This window comes from Thermobia domestica, chromosome 16 (assembly GCF_964235325.1).
Source record: "Thermobia domestica chromosome 16, izTheDome1.hap1.1, whole genome shotgun sequence".
In the NCBI taxonomy this organism is placed as follows: domain Eukaryota; kingdom Metazoa; phylum Arthropoda; class Insecta; order Zygentoma; family Lepismatidae; genus Thermobia; species Thermobia domestica.
In genome coordinates this window covers 180,059,489-180,083,663 of record NC_137469.1, presented here as the reverse complement: position 1 = coordinate 180,083,663, position 24,175 = coordinate 180,059,489, and the positions used below count along the sequence as shown (strand labels likewise).

General features: G+C 36.4%; 1 protein-coding gene across 1 annotated transcript; it reads left to right on the top strand.

Moving 5' to 3' along the window:
• Positions 1-14,255: 14,255 nt before the first annotated feature.
• On the top strand, positions 14,256-15,053 carry LOC145672702 (zinc finger MYM-type protein 1-like). The gene has a single exon (XM_081741871.1). It carries the CDS (start codon positions 14,256-14,258, stop codon positions 15,051-15,053), a length of 798 nt encoding a protein of 265 aa, XP_081597997.1.
• Positions 15,054-24,175: the final 9,122 nt, after the last annotated feature.

Sequence of the window (24,175 nt, the reverse complement as noted above, 5' to 3'; positions counted from 1 at the left end):
AAGTGTCATAGTAAAAACTTTAGTCAGACCTTTCGTATGGTAATCCACTCTTGGCAAGTAACGTAACGCAAGTAACGCGTTACTTTTTAAAGTAACGTTTCCTAGTAACGCGTTACATTTTTTCCAAAGTAACTCTAACTGTAACGCGTTACAATTTTTTTTAATAACGTACCTAGTTTGCGTTACATTTCGCATAAGTAACTACAATATATGTATATTTTTTTCGGAAACAAATGTTTCTCTCCTGTAGGTGAATTTCTCAGAATGAAACAATGGAGCATGAAGTACGTATGTCAGTGACCGACACTCAGTCACCGACACACAAAGAAACCGGTAATATCATAGTGCCACTTCCTGTTTTTGGAAGATGAGGACAGCCTCAGGTAAATCACGTGTACTGATTGCAAGCGCCTGGAAAATTTGTCATAGATTTTGACAGCAAACTGGTGTCCCGGCGGGAAATATTTATCAACAACTAGGGTGCCATAATTAACTATGTACATTAAGGAGTTAATATAAATAAACTGTGTTCTAATAATCAGGCTTACTTTATTGATGTAATGCTGATGGTATGTAATATTACAGTTCTTTGAGATCAGCCTAAAGTCCCGTTTATAGAGTTTGGAACAACTAGCTATAAACAGCATGTTTCAATTTTAGAGTTACTGGCAAGTTTTTCACCCCCAGTTCATGTGTTCGCATTCTATTAGTTGTAGTGTAATGCTTCTCTATATTCCGAATTTTTAATTTTACATAACAACATTGTCATCATTATATAATTAGTTTAGCAGAATAATAATAAACAGCCATTTTTCTAACACATAGGGATGGGCATGAGTTAAGGTAAAACTCGACTCGAATTCAAGTCGAGTTTCCAGCCGAGCCAAAGGCAATATTCTGGAGTCGAGTTCCGAGCCGATTCACTGTTTTCGACGTTAAGTTTCGAGTCGGGTTGAGTTTGATATATGACTCTCTCGTTTTAACTGGTTTTGAAATCATGGCCTGATTACATTGGAAAGCGAAATCAATGAAAAATGTAAGCTAAGCAGTAATATGGAATACTTTTAGTATCGCTCACGAAAGGGAGCACTGCTTGCATGTCGTCTCGTCTCGATATGGAGACCGTAAGAGATTTTTTATAACAAGCTCAGCTCGGCTCGGTTCAACTGAGATGATGGCTCGAGGCGGCTCGCTTGGGGTGAACCATCGGCTCGAGCATGCTTTGTTGGAATGAGCCATCTGCTCAGTTCGACTCAACTGAGCCGAGGGCTCTAGCCGACTCTGTTAGGTAAGTTGTTGGCTCGGCTCACTTCTCGGTTCGGGTCGGTAGTGAATGAGCTGTGAGCCGAACTGCTCGAGTCGTTGACAATTCTAATCACGGGACGAGCAGTTTTGAACCTATTTGGCCAGTGCCCTATAATTTTTAACAATGTTTGGCTTGAGCTCGAATACTCAACATAGACCCCCAACCCAAATTCAGAAGCTCGTGAACAATTTCCTTGAATCCTAGACTTTATGACTGCCGAAGTTGGCAATCAATTGCTTTTTTAGTATTCAAATACAAACCGCCTATCTTTCATGTTTATACACAGTATTGTTATAATCATTAATAGGGGTATAATAATAATAATAATAGTAAGTTGTAGTAGTAGTAGTATCATTGATAATACCTATATTGTCTATGTAAGATACTTGAAGAAAGTACTCGAAACTACACACCGGATTTAGCTAGACTCGACCCGAATTCGAGTTGAGTTCGATGAAATTTTCAAGCCGAGTTTTCGGGTACGGGTCGGGCTCAAAGATGTCTGTTTCTAGTCGAATCGAGCTTCAAAGAAAATTCACTCGAAGTCGCTCGTGCCCATCCCTAGGAGTAACGCATTATGACATTTTAGTCAATGTTACATTATATGAAAATGTTCATATAGCTGTCAAGTAAGAATTTGTTCTTACATCTATGTAAAGCGATTTAGAACGTATAATAATAATAATAATAATAATAATAATAATAATAATAATAATCGTATTATTATTATTTATATATCGTATCAATAAAAGTCTCAACTTCCTGGATGAAAGAAAATGTAAACGAAGATAAAAGAGCTAATGTAGAGGAGAGAAGTCGCTAAAATTAATTCTCTTTGAACGAGGAAGATTTACGAAACATCATCTACTAATTGAAATCATGATTATTCTCCAATAAAGTAACTTCCAATAAACCTTTTGTTATTGTTAATTATTCCATATCGGACTCCCGAAGAAAACTCATTGAAACAACTTATTGACCGTGCCAATAGCGACTACTCTCAGTCATGACTCCGTTTTCTTTCATTCAGAAATAGAAAAGGAAGAGAAGAAAGTAGAAGGGTAAAGAAGGAGGTAGGTAAAGAAGAAAGAAAAGAAATAGGGTATTTTAATAAGAAACAGATTACTGGATAATTCGGGAAATATAGTAAGAGGTCGGGAAAGTCGTTGAAAGATGAATCATTCTAAATGTTATTAACGACTAATTAATTTTGAAATGCTTCGGAATAGACACATGTTTCCTCATACCACCCAGACCTAGCTCCAGGCACCACTATCGTGGGGTTGCCCAGACCTAGACCTGGAAATGAGAAAAGTGAAATTTAATTCTTTGTACTGTTACTCTAACCGGTGATTGATAACCATCCAGCATCTGAACTCTGTTCTCTAGGATCGACCACACATATGAATTAGCCAAGAAAGAAAGAAAAAAAATCAAACTTATAAACTCAATATAAATTTATGTATCGTATCAATAAAAGTCTCAACTTCCTGGAAGAAAGATGTCGTATTTAGGCTCATCCTGCTATTTTTGTTTCACTCCTAGAGCCGATTTAAACCATTAGTAGCGGTCCTTCATGACCTAGGTTATTTACCTTAACACATATATTAAAAACACGACACATATATTATAGATGTTAATACAACAAATGATATCACTAAAATTACTTATATTAAATCTATCATGCATTCACACGCTCACTCACTCATGACAGTGTATATATGGATAAAGGAAACCAACTAACTACAAAGATACAAATAATTTATTACATCCATAGTGAAAAGAAAAGACAAACAAATAATTATGAAGAAAATATTGAAAGCACAAGTTCTTGGTTATATATCAATAGAATACAAAGAGTTATATTTTAGTAAATTTTTATATATTCAATCATATTGACAAATGAAAAAGAAAGAAAAAAAAAAATAATTACATGTATTATATCTTAGGCATGCTGAAACAAATTATGATTTGCGACATACGCAAAAAAACTTATTTCACTTGAAAAACAATTGACAAAGAGGAAAGAAAAGAAAAAAAAGAACTTTTGGTGTATCAGAAATTATATGAGTCTCTACCTCACATCGGGTAATAAAATATTAATGATTTTGAGCGTTCAAATCACAGATCACGCACTACTCATAGTGTCCAAAACATTTCGCTCCATTTGACTTAGTTTGTGGTCATTTATATATCTATATATATATCTAACTATCGGTTTACAAAAACCATTTATCGTCTATATTTGGTTTATAACTCGTAACAGTTTATGTCTGCAATCGCACATTACGACGCTTTACCCATCTAGGGATTTTTAGAAAATAACTTTCACTAGAGGATGTTTCTCCCCTTAGACGATCCATTTCCAAACTTATTATTTGAATAGTTTTAAGTTATTTATTTAACACAGGGACACGTCATGAGACCTTTCTTTAGGATCACTTTCGTATATATGTCTATATGATTCGGATTTTAAAAAACGATCTCCCGCAGGTGTACGGAGTATAAAGGTTTAAATTGAGGATAAAAAAAACTGGTCAAGTCACAGGATACATATGAAGGTGAGAAGGATTCAAGGTACACTTTCCACAATGGTTTTTGGTTGGTAGTTCAGGGATAATATTCGTTATGATGTGGGTTACGTTTAGACCTGCCGTTACTTTCCAATACATGCCATTACAGAATTACATAAGGTATCATTTACATTTATTCAAAAGAAAAGGAAAATTACTTAAGTGCACGGCGGTATTCATGACAAAATCTACATTCTCAAATTCGTCGGAAAACTCACTGGCAAACTATAGCAACCAATACACGTTTAGGGGGACAGACACGAGCGCTCTTACATATATTTATATAATACATTTAATATCATACTTTTACTTTAAAATCATATTCACATACTAATTACATATACATCTCGACGTATTCATTTCTCTATATATATATATATATTTATATTCAATAAATGCGCACACATTTAAATTAATCACCCCAATAATAAAATTTTTACAAGGTTGCAAACATTGTCCAAAAACAAATGACTTCCGACATTACATATGAAAAAGAAAATTGATTTTTTACTTGATACCGCGCATCTATAAATTTTTCACTTTTATATAATCAGTTCGTGCTTAAGTCATGGAGAAAAAAACTTTGGAAGGCAGGCACGTAACACAGAGCATTTCTAAAGATATAACTAGATAACCTAAAATACAATTTCAGGGCCCAGGTTAACTACAAAGTAATCGAAAACCAACACAGAAAAGAAAGTGACCAATGGATTAAAAAAAACTTAAGAGGAACGACGGTGAAAGAACGTAATCGAAGTGTCGTCAAATACTAAGTCTTTGTTCATTTCAGCGATAGGTCAAAATGTGATGGAGGACCCAATCACTATCTACTTTATCCATGAATCGTGTCTTGCAACGTCTCAGCTGGTAATTTCAGATCAGAGTTGTACGTTAAATAAATCGTAAGCAACAAGTTCAAAATCGGGGGGGGAAAGATTGAAAAAATTAAAAAAACTTGAAGAAATGAAGACAGAGAGAGAGATAGAGAAGAAGGAAGACGAAGAATAGGGGCGCCAAAGACTTAAGTGAGAAATAACTAACGCTACAAAGATAGAAGTCGAATTTTGCTCTCAACAAAATCCATAGCCAAAATATTCTTAACATGCCAAAAAGGGTGGTCTACTCAAATACGTAGACTCAAGGGGCGCCCTGCTACCAAGGATGCAAGTTCTGTGTCCATCAGATCCCAATCCCACAAGAGTTTGCTTGTAAGATTGAAATCCGATCCCCGTATCCGGCCCAAACCAGCAGGATAAAAGGAGAGGGGGAAAGGGACCAGGTAACTGCGTCCCCAATTTTGAAATCTCTAAGTAAAAAAAATATTCGACCCCTTAGAAAAACTAAGAAGGTTCGAGGACAGTAATGAAACTAGAATAGAAGTGTTAGCTAAGATATCCCTAACTAATGATTTGCCAAAAAATAAAAAAAATTAAATAAACTGAATTTTGGATCGGTGATTTCTATGGCCAAACCTCACCGATAGCTCCCCTTCGCAGAATGCGCTAAATTCTGAGGCATCGATTAATTCCCATCACTATCTAGTTTAAAAGTAAGAAAAGAAAACAAAAATATTCAAGGTGGGATGGGGTCGATGCCCGGGTACGGGAAAATAAATTTCAATAACTAATCGTTTTGATTCTGTAACCCTATCAGAGCTGTCGCCTCCATGAACATTGTAAGCTAGCCCGAGTAGGTAACGTGGGAAAAAAATCTCACGGAGCAGGATATTCTATTTTAAAACCGACCAGAAAATATAATTCACTACAGCCCTGTTGTATAACTACTATTGTCTTTTCATAATTTATTATTCAATATGTCTAGTCAACGATTATATGATGCTACCCCTTCTATCAGATGGTATTACTATGGTTGATTATTATTATAACACATTAAACTACAAAATATTACCATAGTCCGACTATATATCGCCCTCCGGTCCGCGTGATATTATGGTGCAGGGGTCAGAACCTGAGATGTTTGTAGTTACACGTATCTATTCAATATCTATATATCAACACACGGCGACGTATTCACTGGGCTACTATATATTTAACTATATGGGTGTCCTATATTCTATATTCATTTACTACAATATTCATATACTTATTAATATTCATATACTTATTAATATTCATATAATATTCATATTATCATTCTTTTCATTTATTACGACGCTATATTCTTACAAACACCCTGTTTCCTCTATCTACGCCCAGCCTATTTACACATTTCATCATAACACTTTAAAATCTATAATCACTACAAACATTTCCCATTCCGATCACCGCACGACAACCTCACTCGAACCCAAGACTCTTTCATCCCACACACAATACTATGTAATACTCGGTAGCTTTATTAAGAAGAAAGAAAAAAAATCCTACGTATGTTCACTGAAAATAGAATTATCTGCGATAATGTTTAATGTTTATGAAATTCTGCAGCAACAATGAACTTCTGCAGCCACGAAGAAAAAATGGAGATTTAATATAATTTCAAGGCGAAGAACTAGCATCATATCGCCCGACTTCTGTTAAAAATTTACGTATTGTTTATTTACTTAAATATCTCGATTTCTAGACTATGCAGAATGTTGAAACTTTCAGAATATATTAATTTTGGGTCACTTGACCTAACTGTACATTCATATGGGCTGTGAATTATACCTTCTAGGTTTTATTTTGGAAAGAAAGGTCAATTTCATGAAAACTAAATCACTAAGCACCTCGACGGAAGAATGGCGGTTAGTACTGACTTTTGACACTAGGGCTAGCGACGATATAATCAACCCTTGAACAACTGAATGTGACCTTGTACACGGAATTATTATACTATATTACGTTCACTTAATGACGGAGTAATAAAAATTTATCGCATAGTAAATACTACACTGTCCGTATTTAATTATCTCACACACTCTTTCATCACTTAACTATCACAATTACTACTACTAGAACATGTTTCTACATTACGAACACATACATGCCACATTCATACTACACACTACATTAATACATGTTATACTAATAAATATACACAGAAAACATTCATATTTTACCATGTTAAATCGGCTCTATGAAAAGTAACGAAAGGAAAGAAATGAACAGGGCCAACTGACCCTTATATTTACCAAATCACATTCTTTACTTAACCTGTTTAATCAATGCCCTGAGGGGACATATCGGAGTATTAGCTAACAATAGGACCCCTGCCCTGAAGGGGCAGGAACCCGGAACAAACTAAATGTTCAACTCATCCCGCTGGAAGCCGTACTCCCAATTTGGGAGTCAGATAGGAGCCCCCTGCTTAATTTACACGTACATGCTGATGGTTACTAACACTACAAACAGACCTAAAAATACCGCCATATATATATATATAAAAAAAAATCATATACACACAGACACTACTACACAGACAGATTACTGAACGGACAGGTCTGACCGAACCTACACTGATTCAGGAGGGGCAAGAGGGAAATTTAACTATTCGATTCACTGAACTGCAAACTGGGTTTGGGAAAGGAGATTAAATGCACCACTATCCTGAATTCTGTCCATCACGAACTATATCTGCACAACATGGCGTTACTATACTGCACTTCCTATTTCAGCTTTTTAGTTCAGTTTTTACTATGGAATTTAATAGTTTCTGGCTCCTTTAGACTTCCAACGATTTTAGGTGTTAATGAAATCCAAATGTTACCTTGTTTGCAGCTTTCTAGCTCCCTTTTCGACTTTTTGATCGAGAAGATCCGAATCCGGCGTCTTCAGTGGAATTCTCGGCATGGAATGGAATAATTGCGCCCTAATATCATAGCGTGGGTTTATCAGCCAATCAAAACTAAGCATTTTGGCGGTGGGGCTTTGAAACGAATAAAATTTGGTAAAATCTGGATCAAACTAGATTTTAGAAGGACCTAGGTATCTAAAAGAGAGGTGAAGGGTGGTCCTGAAAATTCTGTCGAATTTTAGATTGGTTATTTGATCTGGAAAGTTCCGTCTAATAGTGGATCTATATTTTCAGATAGCACTGACACCGTAAGAATTGTAATAATCCATTTACATATCCATATACAAGACTTATAACTAATTTAAAATATAAATAAAGGTATTGATTCCCAAAACTATAATTCCTAATGATTTTTTTTTTTTAGTTTTCCATGTTAATTTGAAATAGAATAATGAACAATATTACGAATTATATGAACAGCCAGAAATTTTTTGTTAAACATCAAGTACAGTCGGTGCAAAAAATTTCGGGCACCCTCCTATTAAAAACATAATATCATTAGACTGTAATGGCATATTACATACATTATATGAAAATGTTCATATAGCTGTTAAGTAAGAATTTGTTCTTACATCTATGTAAAGCGATTTAGAACTAATAATAATAATAATAATAATAATAATAATAATAATAATAATAATAATAATAATAATAATAATAATAATAATAATAATAATAATAATAATTTTAATAATAATAATGATAATGATAATAATAATAATAATAGCTGTAGTAATAGTAGTACCGAAAATTGAAGTAATAGGATTTTTTCACATATTCAAAGTTCCTGACCTAAAAGTAACGCGTAACTTACGAAGCTAAGTAATAGTTACTTTTGGGGAGGAAGTAACGCGTTACATTTTAAGAGAAAGTAAAATAACTTGTAACGCGTTACATTTTTACAAGTAACTTACCCAACACTGTTCTAATCATACTTAACACTGCGTTGGTTGTGCCCTCCATCATTGCATGAGTGGTCGCGCGTTCTACTATTCTAGAACATTAGTATCATGACTTTTAGCAATATCCGGTCTTGGCTATGTTAGTTATATTATTATATAGGTTTTAATATATTTATAAGTTATTTTATTTGATTAATACAAGAATATTGACCAAAAATAAACATTAGGTATATCTTATTTAACATAGTGACAATTTCGAACAAAAAATCTAATATAATGTTTAGGTATAAGTTGAAATAATAGCATAAAGCTTCTTCTATTATAAATCATACAGGCAGAATGATCTGATATACTCTTTTTGAATGATTATCTACTCCAGGTAATCGTTACACACGCTATTCTGGTTTTCTGTGCACACTCATCTTTGGCATTTTCCAAAAGTTTTTTTTTCTTTCTTTCTTGTTGAATTGTTGCGAGAATGGCTACAAAAGAAACATTTCCCTATCCCGGAAGCTCTGTCTTGTGGTTATGAAACACTTTCGCTGAAGTCAAGCAGAAGTGTTCTTCTGTATCGAAGCTCTTTTGCCAAGGATTCCATGGCAAAACGTTGGGTTTTCGTAGGTTTTATCAACTCAAAAGTTATATCCTGTAGAAAATTCTTGCGTCTGACATTCTCATTATTCTTATTTGCTCTTTATATATTAAGATCATTAACACGAAGTACTTTTATCATCAATTAGGCATCAAAATAATGCCTTGTGGGCCAAGGCTACGAAAAGCTGGTATTATATTCAAATTGGGAGTTCATGAGTTTCTTGGCGTTATGGGATCTACATACCAGCGAGAAGGTTGTACCTTTTCTATCTCCCGATATAAAATGCACATATGTCGAGAGAAGGTGGTGTAGCAGGACCCGTGACTTCAACACCGGCTTGTACTGCAATGTTTTCTTCTTCTTCCGGTACAATGTCTGGTACATCTTCGGTATCACTGCACTCAACTGTTTATTCAATAAAATCTCCGTTGGGCTCCTCCATGTCTTCGATCACAAATACATTTTCACAGTCACTTTCTAGTTTCTCAAACCAAAGAAGCACCTGCTCTGCTATGTTCTGACATTTCAAATATACATACAAGCACGTATTACACAAAAATAACGTGAAGATGTAAAACGAAATAAATCACTAATACGAAATAAACCAGTACGCCAATAGTCGCGCGATCTACAATAGTAGAACACTAACAAAATAATGTAAGAAATTGGAGCAGGTGCAAAAATAAGAACTGAAAATAGACTTTGATGTACGGATATAGTATCGTACTTGTCAGTGCTCGTCACTTACCGAGGACGCATGAAGTGCAATCTTTTACAGATTATTCATTGACCACCTAGGAACTTAAAAATGTGGTAACGAAGCGAGTGTCGTTCACTTTCCTGGTGATACGAATATAAAAAACAACATAGGAGTGTTCACCTTTGTGATCGTACTCCTTGTTTGTTTTGTTTGACGGCGAACGCTCTTCAGCTGTTTGAGAGTTGTATGCAGTAGTAGCAGATCTAGCGTGATTGCCTACCGGTTTTTGTGAAGAATACGGAAGGTTGGATGTGTTATTCCGTAGAGGTTTGCGTCAAGGTTTCGGGTCATTCCGTTGAGGTTTTTGTGAGCTGAACGCAACGCGAAGTTTGTTGTTGTTGTTGTTTACTTTCACTTACTGGTAATTTGCATTTTCGGGAATTTTCTTGCGGGTGGTGTAACGTCCTGCAGTTCTAGCCAGAGGTTCCGCCTACGTGGAGTTGTCATTTTTTGTATGGTTCTGCGTACATTGACGTAGTTTGTGCTCTCTGTTCTCCAGCTAGGTGACAGCACGTTGGAGTAGTATGAGAAAGGAGAGAAGAAAATGGTGGTAGGAGCACGTGTAAGTACAGTACGTGGATCGTGAATCAGGTGTACGACTTTTATCTGTTTTTATATTGGTGCTTTCAAATTTTTTATTCTACTTACTGAGTGATTATTTTGTGTATATTGAGTTTTTAATATTCTATAAAAATTTCATCACATGGGCGGTAAGCACTTGTATGTTGCTCAGTAGGTCATTGTAGGCATTAACTTCTACAATGCTTTATATTTCTTGATTAGATAATAGTATACATGAGAACCCCATGGTCTGCGTTTCTTCTGTGTTCTATTACCACTTCTACATGAAATACCATAAATTTTTACGTGGTTCAATAGTAAGAAGTATCCATGTGCACAAGACATGCGATATGCGTAAAATTCCCCCCCCCCCCTCGCACACACACATAGTCATAAAGTACAAGGGCACTACACATGCAGATATAAAGTACAGGTACGTTCTTTTTTATTTTCGTATCAGTCGATAAGTAAATAAAAGTTGCTTTGTTACCCCCTTTGTAAGTTCGTACATACTCAATGAATAATCCCTAAAGGTATGAGCGTCCTACTCCTTCGGGAAATGATGCAGCTTCCCTGGATTAAAAATAATATACCCCTTGTACTTATTCTGTGCGCGTTTTCGCTTGGTACTCCATGCCTTATTTCTATTACATTCTTGAAATGTGCCCTTGTACTTAAAAATGTTTTTTCTAGAAATTTGTTTTTTTATATGGTTGCGAAGAATAATAATGTGCCCTTGTACATAGTGTATGAGTATATGTGGGGCATTTGAAACACATATCGCATGTCACGTGCACGTGGATGCTTCTTACTGTTGCACTACATATAAAAATGATTTTATTTGATGTAGAAGTTGTAATGGAACACAAGAAACGCAGATCACGGTGTATTCACACTTCATGTTGGAGTGTGAATACAACATGATCTAGGTTCCTTGCGTTTTCTATTACCACTTCTATATCAAATAAAATCATTTTTATACTTAGTGCAACAGTAGGAAGTTTCCACGTCCACAGATACTCGTATACTTGAAACTCCGGAACGAAACTGACTATTCCGATAAGAAGGGAGATCAAACTTCGCAGCCCCTACGCGCCTTGCAACTTGCAAGGTCTTTATTGATCTCCACTTCTACCCTTTTCCTCTCTGGGGCCGCGGTGGCTCAGTGGTAGAGCGTTCACCTCTGGTGCTTGGGGTCCCGGGTTCGATCCCAGCCCCCGCCAAGTGAACTTTGTGGTGGACAAACACCGTGTGCGTGGGTTTTCTTGGGGTTCTCCCGTTTCCTCCCACTTTCTTCATTCCACCATTTCATTCATTACTCATCATCACCGTCTCCTTTAGCCTCACCGGCATAACCGTGGGACGTAAAACTCAAAGATTTCATTTCATTTCCTTTTCCTCTCTAACTCACTACTTCAACCAGTATAAAGGGAGCGGAAATTGACAATGTTGCTAAGGATTCACAGCTTTGCGTGAAAAGGAAAAGACTTGCAATAGTATTTTATTGTTATGCAAGATAGTATTGCAAAGAGTTCGTAGAGCAGTCTTCATTAAATTTACTTTAGTAATTGCAGAGGTAACAAATATTAAACGTTTCCTTCTTTTTTCTTACTAAAATGAATGAAGTTACATTTCCATGCCACTAGTAAAAGAACGACCCATGTAGGCCAGGAGCAGAAAGCACAAAGACTGGTTTCGTGCTACTATTGTTAGATTGGAAGAGGGAACGGTGCCTAGTAGTGCGTTGTAATGCATAGTACTGCGAGTTGTTAATCATTTGTTTACTGCGTTCTTTATATTTGGAATCTAAGTTGAGTGGTTTTATGCAGGCGGAAGTAAAGATTATGTACTTAGTTCATTTTGAAATGTTTTTGTAAATATTAAGTAGGCTATATAATGGGAAAAGTCTACTCAGAAATTTCGAGACGAGTGGCTTACCGTTTCGAAGTTTGTTGGGTGGAATGTTCGTGATGAAAGTGATACTTCAAGGGCGTTTTGTAAATACTGTCGAAGCAGTTTACGAGCAACTATTCCGATCTCGTAAGTCATTGTGAAACCAAAAAGCACAAAACTGCAACTTCTACTTAGCCTCGGGTAGTTCAAACAAAATTACATTTTAAGCCAGTGCTGACAAATGTAGATATTAATAATGCAGAAGGATGTCTTGCTTTGTTCGTTTCAGCAAATTGTGCAATACTTGCGTGTGATCGTCTAAATGATTTGTGGAAATCGAAGTTCAAAGATAGCAGTGCTGCGAAAGACTTACATATGCATCGTACTAAATGTAGTGCTGTTATAAGAAAACGTACTAAGGCTTCATTTTGTGAATGATTTGAAACAGGACATAAAACTTAGGTGAAGGTATGTTCAGTCTTCTTATTGATGAATCTACGGATATTAGCATAACGAAACTTCTCGGTATATCTATTATTTATTACAGTAAAGAGTGTAACAACCAGTGGCGTGTTCTTAATATACGCAAGGTAAGCACTGCTTACCTTTAAATTATAAATTAAAATCTAAAGCAATCATTACTACTTTATTTGCTATAAAACTTATTTATCGAAAGCTTTGTATTGTAGTACGCCACCATATGAAACGCTCTCGTTTGCTTCTATTTCTCATCTTCTAGCTGCACTGCACGGTTACTTACAACGAGGTTAGCAGAAATCGTCCGGTGGATCGGATGCGATCGTGTTAGCTCGGTTTCTTTCGTGAAGAAAAGCAATCTTCTTAGTTGCAGAACCTGGTTGCATATTCAGTTTAATAATAAACCGCGTTTTAAACAAAAATTGTGCCTTTTAGTGGTTAATTCTTATAAGTGTATGTATAATATTAAGTACTTAATACTTACTGTATAGTACATTTTTGTATATAAATGTTAGTTCCAGTGCATCTATTCAATTATTATTGCTGTACGTTTTATAAGGGAGACTTGCTCGCGAGTTGTACTCAAAGGTAAGGAATCCAAGAAGTTGCGTTCGCTAGTGGTTCGGCAGGGAGAATGAACATGGATCTCTCTCCTAAATGCAGTGGTGTCGACGGAGGACAGAAGTGCGTGATTTGTGATATAGGTGAAGAGTTTTGCTTCGCGGAACTTTGAAGAAAAGAGAAATATTATTACGGCAGGAAGACCGACGTCCGACATTTAATATTCAACTTTTTGAAAGCAACGAATGGCTGACCGTTTGCCCAGAAAAACGAAAGCTCTATTGTTGATGTCTTATTTTTTCAAAAGAGAAGCGTGTGTGGTCAAGTTGTGGTTACAGGGATATGGGAAACGTTCACAAGGCCATAAAAAGCATAGTTTATCTCAAAATCATCTTCAGGCCATAATAAATGAGAAAGCATTTGGAAAAGCAAGAATAGAATATATGTTGGATTCTCAGAAGAAAGTGAGGGACTCTCAGCACAACGAACTTGTAAGAAGAAACAGAGAAATAATGAAAAGCCTTATTGACATGGCCATGTTTCTTAGGTAAACAAGAACTGACTTTCAGGAGACATAATCAATCATCTGATTCTACTAACAGAGGAAATTTTGCCGAGCTTGTGAAGTTGTTGTGTCAGTACGATGAGAAGCTGAGAACATTCGTAGAAAATGGAACAGTATTCACTGGATTGTCAAATATTATACAAAATTATTTCATTGAATCAATCCGTTATGCTATTATGACACATATTAAAAAAGAAATCCAAGAAGTTTATAGCTATATCTGTAGACGAAACTACAGACGTCGCTAATTTGGCTCAGCTTTCTGTAGTCATGAGATACGCTACAGTAGAAGGGGAAATTCACGAAAGGTTTCTTAGATTTTCAAATATTTTTGAGAATAGGACAGCTGAAGTCTTTTACAATATTGTGAGTGACTTCATGAAAGAATATAACTGTGGAGAAAAGTTGGGCGCCTTAAGTTACGATGCTGCAGCTGTGATGGCGAATCATTTGAACGGTCTACAAGCTAGAGTAAAACAGACATATCCACAGGCTTTGTTTGTTCACTGTTTTGCTCATAGATTGAATCTAGTTCTCTCTCAGGCAGCATCTCAAGCTAGAGAGTATCGGATATTTTTCTTAACTCTTAATAGAATTGCTGCATTTTTCTCTACATCTGCAAAGAGAACCCACGCTCTAGATGTAGAGATACAAAAGAGACTGCCCCGTGTTTCACAGACACGTTGGAATTACAATTCTCGTCTTGTTCAAACGATCTATGAGCACAAGAAAGAACTTATGGGCCTTTTCGAAATTATTTCCAGCTCCAAAGAGAATTGGAATCAAGAGTGTTTTACAGCAGCTCGGGGAATTTTAAGTGCAATGGGTGACTTCAACTTCATATTTCTCTTAGAAGTATTTGCCTGTATTTTCCCAGTTACGGATACCCTTTATAATATCTTGCAGACTAAAGCTTCTGACATTGGTTATTGTGTAGATAAAATGAAGGAATTCGAAAGAGTCCTGCAAAACAATAAAGAAGTATTTGAGGAATTTTCGACTAAAATACGTGAAGTCCAAGAACCACCAACAAAACGTCAAAAGAACGCCAGTAGTGTGGATTGCTAAACGCAATATAAACGTCTGTATTGTGAAATATTCGACGTAACATTACAGCAACTGAGAGAAAGATTCAGTAAATTGGAGTCCCTGCATATTCTGGAGTTACTCAATGCGAAGAACTTCCAAAAATACCCATGTTTTCCAGAAATAGCACTTCAGTCTTTGAGAGAAACATATGCTGCTGTTTTTGACTTCAGTGCTTTAAGATCACAACTAATTGTAACATATTTGACGGACGACATGCATCACAAATCAGTCAATGATCTTCTGCGTTTCGTCAAAACCAATGAGCTGGAGAAGGCATATAGTGAAGTGACAAAGTTATGTGAATTAATTTTAACAATTCCAGCAAGTAGTGCGTCAGTGGAACGAAGTCTTTCAAAATTGAAAAACATTAAGAACTATGCACGCAATACGCAAAGGCAGGAAAGACTTACAAATCTATCTCTGATAGCATTGGAGAAGAAACTGTTAACATCCTTACAACAGCATCAAGAATTTTACGACAATGTGATAGAAGACTTCGCAAAAACAGAGAGGAGCATTCAACTACACTTCAAATAAAAGAGGTAAGAACTTTATCTTCACTTGTATTTGCGTGCTTCATACATATTTATTTCTCCCATTTTATCTCTTACTAGTTGTTGTGCTCAGGGACGTACACAGAGGGTGGATCCGGGAGTCTGGGCACCACGAAATTCCGACTTTTCTGTAAATTTAGTTTAATTTTGAGACTGATTTTACAAAAGGTGATATAATTTATCTTCAAACTTTGGTCCCCTCCCAACAAAAATTCTGCGTATGTGTCTGGTTGTGCCCTTCTGTACACTGTAGGATGAAACCATGCTTAATTAATAGCTCTAATTCTTCATTTGTCCTAATAATAAACAGCAAAAGCACATTCATATTCAGAATCATTATTATTCATTTTCAAATAATTAAGTTGAAACAATACAGTTTAAGTTGCAATTAAATGTACTCAGTATAAAATGAAATGACTTCTTTTTATTATTTAATGTTCCGTATTATGCCTTTTAGGCTAAACAAGGCAGATAATTTCTGAAAGTGAAAAATTGTGAAATTAAATTTTATGTAACCTCCCGTCGGGAATCGAACCCGGGCCCCCATGCACTTTTGGTGCATCTAATAGCCATTAGACCAGCGGAGAGGACAGGCTTAAGTTTAGCAGGGGGGGAATCGTTGTAATAATGTTATAATTAGGATTGCTTACCCAAACAAATCCCTTCACCACACGCCACTGGTAACAACGTAGTTTCTACTCTTCTGAAATTAGCTGAGCTCTCTTGTTTTGATACCCACGTGATTGTGGCAACATTAAATCAAACACTTAGTGAATTCACTTTAGATTTAAACAAGCTAAAGGATATTGGCACAGACAATGCAAGTGTAATGGTGGGAATCAACAGTGGGGAATATCAAATTTTAAAAGAGAGTGTTCCATACCTGGTACATTTTAAATGTGTTTGTCACTTCACTCAACTAACGGCAACTACCGCAACAGGAGAGTGTCTACCATGAAATTTAGATTATATAGTCAGCGTAATGTATACTCGGTTTTCTCGATGTGCATCACGTTAACAGATGTATTGTGATGTTTACAGAACATTGGACGACGGTTATGATCCCTTAAAATATCCTCGTGCTTGTGATACGAAATGGTTGCCAACAGAAACCGCAGTTACAAGATTAACTGGTCAGTGGCATGAGCTTTAATCTAATTTTGATATCACCAGTCTGGAAGAAAAATGTAACACAGCCGAAATGTTATACGCAATGTAGTCCGATGAGACGAATTTAGCGTATCTACTTTCTCTGAAAACTATCCATATGGAACTGCAAAAAGAAAATCAGAATTTCCAGTCTGACAGTACAGATCCCTTTAAACTTCTTAACGATCTTGTAACACTTATTCTGTCCTTGATAAGAAAAGTTGTTCTTCCAACATACTGTGTAGAGAGTAACTTCGTAAGCGTAGAATTTGAGAGACATTTAGATCCCTCACCGTATTTAGGGTATGCGTTTGAGAAAAAGGTAGACAATCTTCAATAATCACGCTTAAAAGAAGAACACGAAAAGAAATTGCGTGTAATGTCAATTCAAAATTTGTGTGTTTTAATAAAGCAACTACAGCAAAGGCATCCGAACAACATTGAAGTCCTCAAGAATGTCTCTCTTCCGTCAGTTCAAATGCACTTCGAGTGAACAAGGAATCTTTGGTGCCTCTTCTTGAAGTGTCTGGCTTTAATTCAAGTACGATTAAGAATATCGTTTTAGAGTGGCAAAAATATAACTCTAGTTAAATGGCAACAAACTAATGATACTGTAGGTTTCTGGTTTGAGTTACTCAGCTATTCAGATGCTAATTCTGATAATACATTTAAGGGATTTGTGAAATTTGCAAAGTCTCGATTAGTGCTTCCTTGGTCAAATGCAGTAGTGGAGCGAATTTTTAGCCAAATGAATTTCGTAAAAAAACGAAAATAGAAACAGAATGGGCCAGGAAACGGTAAACTCAGTTTTATCTATTCGTGCTGGACACCGTAGAAAAAATAAATGTTGTCACAACTACGAACTTGCCCAACATGTTCTTCAGAGAATTCTTACCTCTACAGCATATGTGTCTCAGAGAAATACTCCTTCCACTTCAAACCGCCTCTTCTAAAACAATGGAGGAATTTGAAGAAAACGAAGATGATTCAGCATCGTTTAATATACTTCTGAACTTTTAGGTAAGTAAACCACGTGTCTACATCTTTTATAATTAGATCATGTAAACCGAAAGGAGCAAAAATTTAATTTAAAGATATTTCTGGTGATTTTATAAGTTTACAAGTGGTATTCTATTGGTTTTGAACATGTCTACTGGTGAGGAGAGGTTCTACGCTCTTGGCAACACTGTTCTCCTTTTAGCATATACATTACGTATACTCCGACTATGTTCTAACTTCATTTGCTTTTTTAAACTACACAGAAGAGAAAATATTACTAATTCTATCACTAGAAATACACAGCACACAGGGCAAATTTCTATATTATAATAAATACATATTAATGTTATAATTCACTCATCATTATTGCTTTTTGAATATTGATGTAACGTGGGTTCCTGTCACCACGGCATGGCGCGTCCTCAGGTTGCGGATCGAGGAGAGGGCCTCTAGATATAGAGGTTAGCTGCGAATATACTGAATAAGCAGTCGCGGACAGCCGACTAGGAGTGGTCCTCCAGCTTGGGGGTTTGGGTAGGGCTAACAACCTCTTCCTGTAAAAAAAAAGCACTTGTTCAGAAATATTCACAAAAGCCTCGGACAAGGACTGATAACTGGCACGACCTCAGCAAAAGAAAATGGACATGAGATTTGGAACATGGAATATTAGGAGTCTTTATAGGGCAGGCGCGTTAAAATCCGTAACGAGTAAGTTAGAGAAATACAGGATGGACATAGTAGGAGTTCAGGAAGTTAGGTGGGAAGGAAATGGATCTGAGAATTCCGGAAATTTTACGTACTTTTACGGGGAAGGAAACAAAAATCACCAGTTAGGGACAGGGTTTTTCGTTCATAAACGTATATTACCAGCAATTAAACGGGTTGAATTTGTCACTGACAGACTTTCTTTTATTACTCTTAAGGGACGGTGGTGTGATATTATTGTTTTAAATGTACATGCCCCAACTGAAGATAAGGATGACGATATAAAAGACAGTTTTTACGAAGAAGTGGAACGGATATTTGACCAACTCCCGCGATACCATATGAAAATTCTATTAGGGGATTTCAATGCGAAGGTAGGACGAGAGGATATTTTCAAACCGATTATAGGGAACGAAAGTCTACATAAGGAAAGTAATGACAACGGTGTTAGACTCGTAAATTTTGCAACATCCAAAAACCTAATCGTGAAGAGTACAAAATTCCCACATCGCGACATTCATAAATACACTTGGACAGCGCCAGACGGGGAAACACATAATCAAATTGATCACGTTTTAGTAGATAGAAGAAGGCAATCTAGCATAATTGATGTCCGGTCGTTTAGAAGGGCTGATTGCGACACCGACCACTACCTGGTAGCAGCGATAATACGAGAGAGGCTATCGTTGAATAAAGGTAATATTCATTGTCCGAAAACGAAGAGATTCAATTTACAGAAATTAGAAGAGAGCCAGGTAAGAGCGAAATGCCAGATTGAAGTTTCGAATAGACTCTCGGCTTTAGAAGATTCGGAGTGCACTTGTGTTGAGGATACGTGGATTGAAATTAGAGATACCATTAAAATTTCAGCAAAAGAAAAATTGGGACACGCGGAAATACGTAGAAACAAACCATGGTTCGACCAGGAATGCATAAAACTAACAGAAAAGAGAAAACAGGCAAAATTACGCTGGCTACAAAATCCGAATGACATAACTACACAAAATTTCGCAGATATCAGGTGGGAAACTTCCAAAACTTTTAGAACAAAGAAACGCGATTTTCTGAAAGCTAAAATGAAGGAACTTGAAGATAATAGTAAAAATAAAAACATCCGGGTCATGTATAAGGGAATCAACGAATTTAAGAAAGGCTATCAACCTCGTGCTTATATATTAAAGAAATCTGACGGTACAGTTCTCACTGACACGGATAGCATCTTAAATAGATGGAAAGATTTCTTTGACGATTTGCTTAACACGCAACCGAAAACTAGTGATCGTGGAGAAAAGGAGATACACACCGCAGAACCGTATATTCCAGAACCCAACCGAATAGAAGTAGAAACTGCTATAAAGAAATTAAAGAAACACAAATCTCCGGGTGTAGATGAAATTCCGGCTGAGTTAATTTTAGCTGGAGGCGAAAAATTGTGGAACAAGATACACAAACTCATTCTCCTTATCTGGAACAAGGAAGAATTGCCACAAGAGTGGAAAGAATCAATCATTGTTCCAATTCACAAGAAAGGCGACAAAACTGACTGTAATAATTATCGAGGCATCTCTCTTCTGTCAACATCCTATAAAATTCTTTCAAATATTCTATTAGCAAGACTGACCCCATACGCAGATGAAATTATTGGAGATTATCAATGCGGATTTAGACGGAATCGATCAACTATCGACCAAATATTTACCATTCGCCAAATACTCAAAAAAAAGTGGGAATACAATACCCCGGTACATCAACTATTTATTGATTTTAGAAAGGCGTACGACTCGGTTAGGAGAGAAACATTATACAACGTCCTTACAGAACTTGGAATACCGAAAAAGCTAATTAGATTAATTAAGATACGTTTAAATGAATCCCAAAGCAAAGTACGGGTAGGAAAATTTTTGTCCACGAGCTTTCACGTCGAAAATGGCCTGAAATAAGGAGATGCGTTGTCGCCATTATTATTTAACTTCGTTCTGGAATATGCTATAAGGAAAATCAAAGATAGCAACCAGGGCCTAGAATTGAACGGTATTCACCAGGTTATGGCATATGCTGATGACGTAAATTTAATAGGTGATGATAGGAGAACAATAGAAAGAAATGCAGAGATCTTGTTAAACGCTTGCAGGGACATGGGTTTAGAAGTAAATGCAGATAAAACTAAATACATGGAAGTGAATCGGGACCGAAATACAGGAAACTATGGATGCGTTAAAATATTAAATAATACTTTTGATAAAGTGGATAGTTTCAAATACCTAGGATCAATATTAACAGAGGAAAATCATATCCACGGAGAAATTAGATGTCGACTAAATGCAGGGAATTCGTGTTATTATTCGGTTCAAAATCTCTTGTAGTCACGAATTCTGTCGAGAAATTTGAAGCTTAAAACATACAAAACGGTAATCATGCCTGTTGTTGTGTATGGCTGCGAAACATGGTCACTTACTCTGAGGGAAGAACATAGACTGAAAGAATTTGAGAACAAGATCCTGAAACGAATATTCGACACTTTCAAAGTCTTGACATGAAGACCAATTGGAAAACGACCATTAGGAAGACCAGGTGGGAGGACAATATTAAGATGGATCTCGCAGAGATTGGAATACAAAGTAGAAACTGGATGCAGTTAGCTAAGAATAGAAGACAGTGGAGATCTTTTGTGAACGCGGCATTGAACCTCCGGGCTCCATAGGTCATAGAGTTAGTTTTTTATCTTAGTTGTAGTTCAAACAGCAATCCTCAGAAGAAGTAAGAAGCCGAAAGGCATGTTTGTTCCTCTTCGCAATTTATTTTTTATTGTTTTAGCTTGATATGGGTCACAAATAGATGTCTTTGTTTTCACTTACGTTCCTACTATAGTTTCGGTTTAGTTCGAGATATTTTGAACTTATTTCTACACATAAAATGTTCATAACACTTTTGCACATCGAAATGCTAGAGATGTGGACAGTAGCAAATACCACAAAATCCAAGATACTTCTAAGCCACTTCGCAGTGGCGGATCTACCCGGGACCGTGGTCCTAGCCCTTTCAGTTTCTTAAGTGAATATGATAATTTGAGCTATTACGTACCTATCAAAGTCTGGATTCTCTCTGTCTCCCAAGTTTTTACCTTCTAGATCCACCACTGCGACATTATTAACGAAGCTGGAAGTTCTTCCCAGGAGATAATGGTTATGCAGTAGGGTGTATCGAAAAAAACTTTTTTTCGAAATCCGGTTACGGCTAGTGCGGATTTTTGGCCAAATGGCATTAATAAAACGTATAAAAAATCTCAACTCGATCAGACAACTCCTTCTGCTGCCGAGTAGAGTCCAAATATTAGAAAAATCAACAAAAGATTCAATTTTCAACTGATTTTCCAAAAAATATTTTTTTAAATATTTCCTATATTTTTCGGTCTTTTAAACTATTGAAATAGCATTGGAAAGGAGAAATAAATACATAAAACAAATTTATTACGGTTATTTCCGTACACCACAAGCATAAAAACCTAGTTAATTATTTGTACTGACGTTATGGCATCAGTGTAAAAATGCACTGATTTTCTGGCGTATCGTACAATTAAATTTTAATATAAAATTATTGAAGTCTCTTGAATAACGAAGAAAACACTTTAGTGCTAAATTCTAAGAGCAGTAATAGTATAAATAATTTGCTCCAAATGCCGTATGCATCTGCTTATCACACTAGATCACCTGCCGCCCACCTCTCCCTGAACGCCTCTTCTCTTGTACTTGCCCAGCTGAAAGGATCGGTCTTATCAGTCGCCAGTAGTCAACCAGCTGTGTCGAACGTGATTGTCGCTGCTTGAATTATTTATTAGTGCTGTAGGAAATTTTAACTAAATAATTTGTTTTCGTGTGAAGTGCAGTATGTAGAAGTGAGAACAGTGTTTCAGTTATGTTAAGCACTTTTTATTAGGAAGATAGTGACAGATACGCTGACGTTATGGCATCGGCAAGTTTGTTACGGTCTGACGTTAGGAATAGCATTATTGGGACACCCAAGGAATTGGGTAGAACACAGCTACCAACCGTTGAAATGTATTGAGACAATACCTATGGAAGCGAGAAGAAAAAATGAGAATTTCGGGATCCCGGAAAGAGCCTTCAACAAAGGGTTTATCTTCTATCGTCGCCAGGAAGATTGTAGAAAATTGAGATTACGCCTCAATCTTGTGGTTCTTTGATCTAGAAGAAAAGGCGCCTCTAGCACTGGTACTTTCCTTCCTTTTTCGCAGTTGCAGGCAAGAGGATCGGAAAACTTACAAAAGGCTATATCAAATGAAGTATTTTTGGCAGACTGTTGAAAATCAGCAATTCGTTTCGCAGAAGTTTGGAAACCGGACTTTGCTGAGTTTTGCAAGTCACGGACAGTATTATGGTACTTCAATATCATTCCAACAATCCTTTTGACACTGAAAATTGCTTCGCCGCTGATTGAGGCGTAATCTCAAATTTCTACAATCTTCCTGGCGACGATAGAAGATAAATCCTTTGTTGAAGGCTCTTTCCGGGATCCCGAAATTCTCATTTTTTTTCTCGCTCCCATAGGTATTGTCTCAATACATTTCAACGGTTGGTAGCTGTGTTCTACCCAATTCCTTGGGTGTCCCAATAATGCTATTCCTAACGTCAGACCGTAACAAAATTGTCGATGCCATAACGTCAGCGTATCTGTCACTCTCTTCCTAATAAAAAGTACTTAACACAACTGAAACACTGTTCTCACTACTACATACTGCAGTTCACACGAAAACAAATTATTTAGTTAAAATTTCCTACAGCACTAATAAATAACTCAAGCAGCGACAATCACGTTCGACACAGCTGGTTGACTACTGCCGACTGATAAAACCGATCCTTTCAGCTGGGCAAGTACAAGAGAAGAGGCGTTCGGGGAGAGGTGGGCGGCTGGTGATCTAGTGTGATAAGCAGATGCATACGGCATTGGGAGCAAATTATTTATACTATTACTGCTCTTAGAATTTAGCACCAAAGTGTTTTCTTCGTTATTCAAGAGACTTCAATAATTTTATATTAAAATTTAATTGTATGATACGCCAGAAAATCAGTGCATTTTTACAAATAATTAACTAGGTTTTTATGCTTATGGTGTACAGAAATAACCGTAATAAATTTGTTTTATGTATTTATTTCTCCTTTCCAATGCTATTTCAATAATTTAAAAGACCGAAAAATATAGGAAATATTTAAAAATTATTTTTCGAAAAATCAGTTGAAAAGTGAATCTTTTGTTGATTTTTCTAATATTTGGGCTCTACTCGGCAGCAGAAGGAGTTGTCTGATCGAGTTGAAATTTTTTATACGTTTTATTGATGCCATTTGGCCAAAAATCCGCACTAGCCGTAACCGGATTTCGAAAAAAAGTTTTTTTCGATACACCCTATTATGCAGTCTCCGTGTTTGTTTATTGACATTTCTCATGACGTACCCAACGGATTTTCAATGCCAGAATAGTTAGTAACAATGCACCCAACCAGGTATTTCATAATATCTGATGGGAATTCCTAATTGCTGGTGTGAGCTGTGGAATATTCCTCACTTAAAAATTTGAGTTCCACATTCATTCACTTGTGCAGAGGTAGCGTCGTTCAATACATCAATACGTAGTTTACTTGTAATAAAATTTAAGACTTTCCTTCCGAGTCTTGTTCTAGCA

What these genes read in the sequence shown, in the direction of transcription:
- LOC145672702 (XM_081741871.1), top strand. Translation starts at nt 14,256, where the DNA reads ATGAGATACGCTACAGTAGAAGGGGAAATTCACGAAAGGTTTCTTAGA.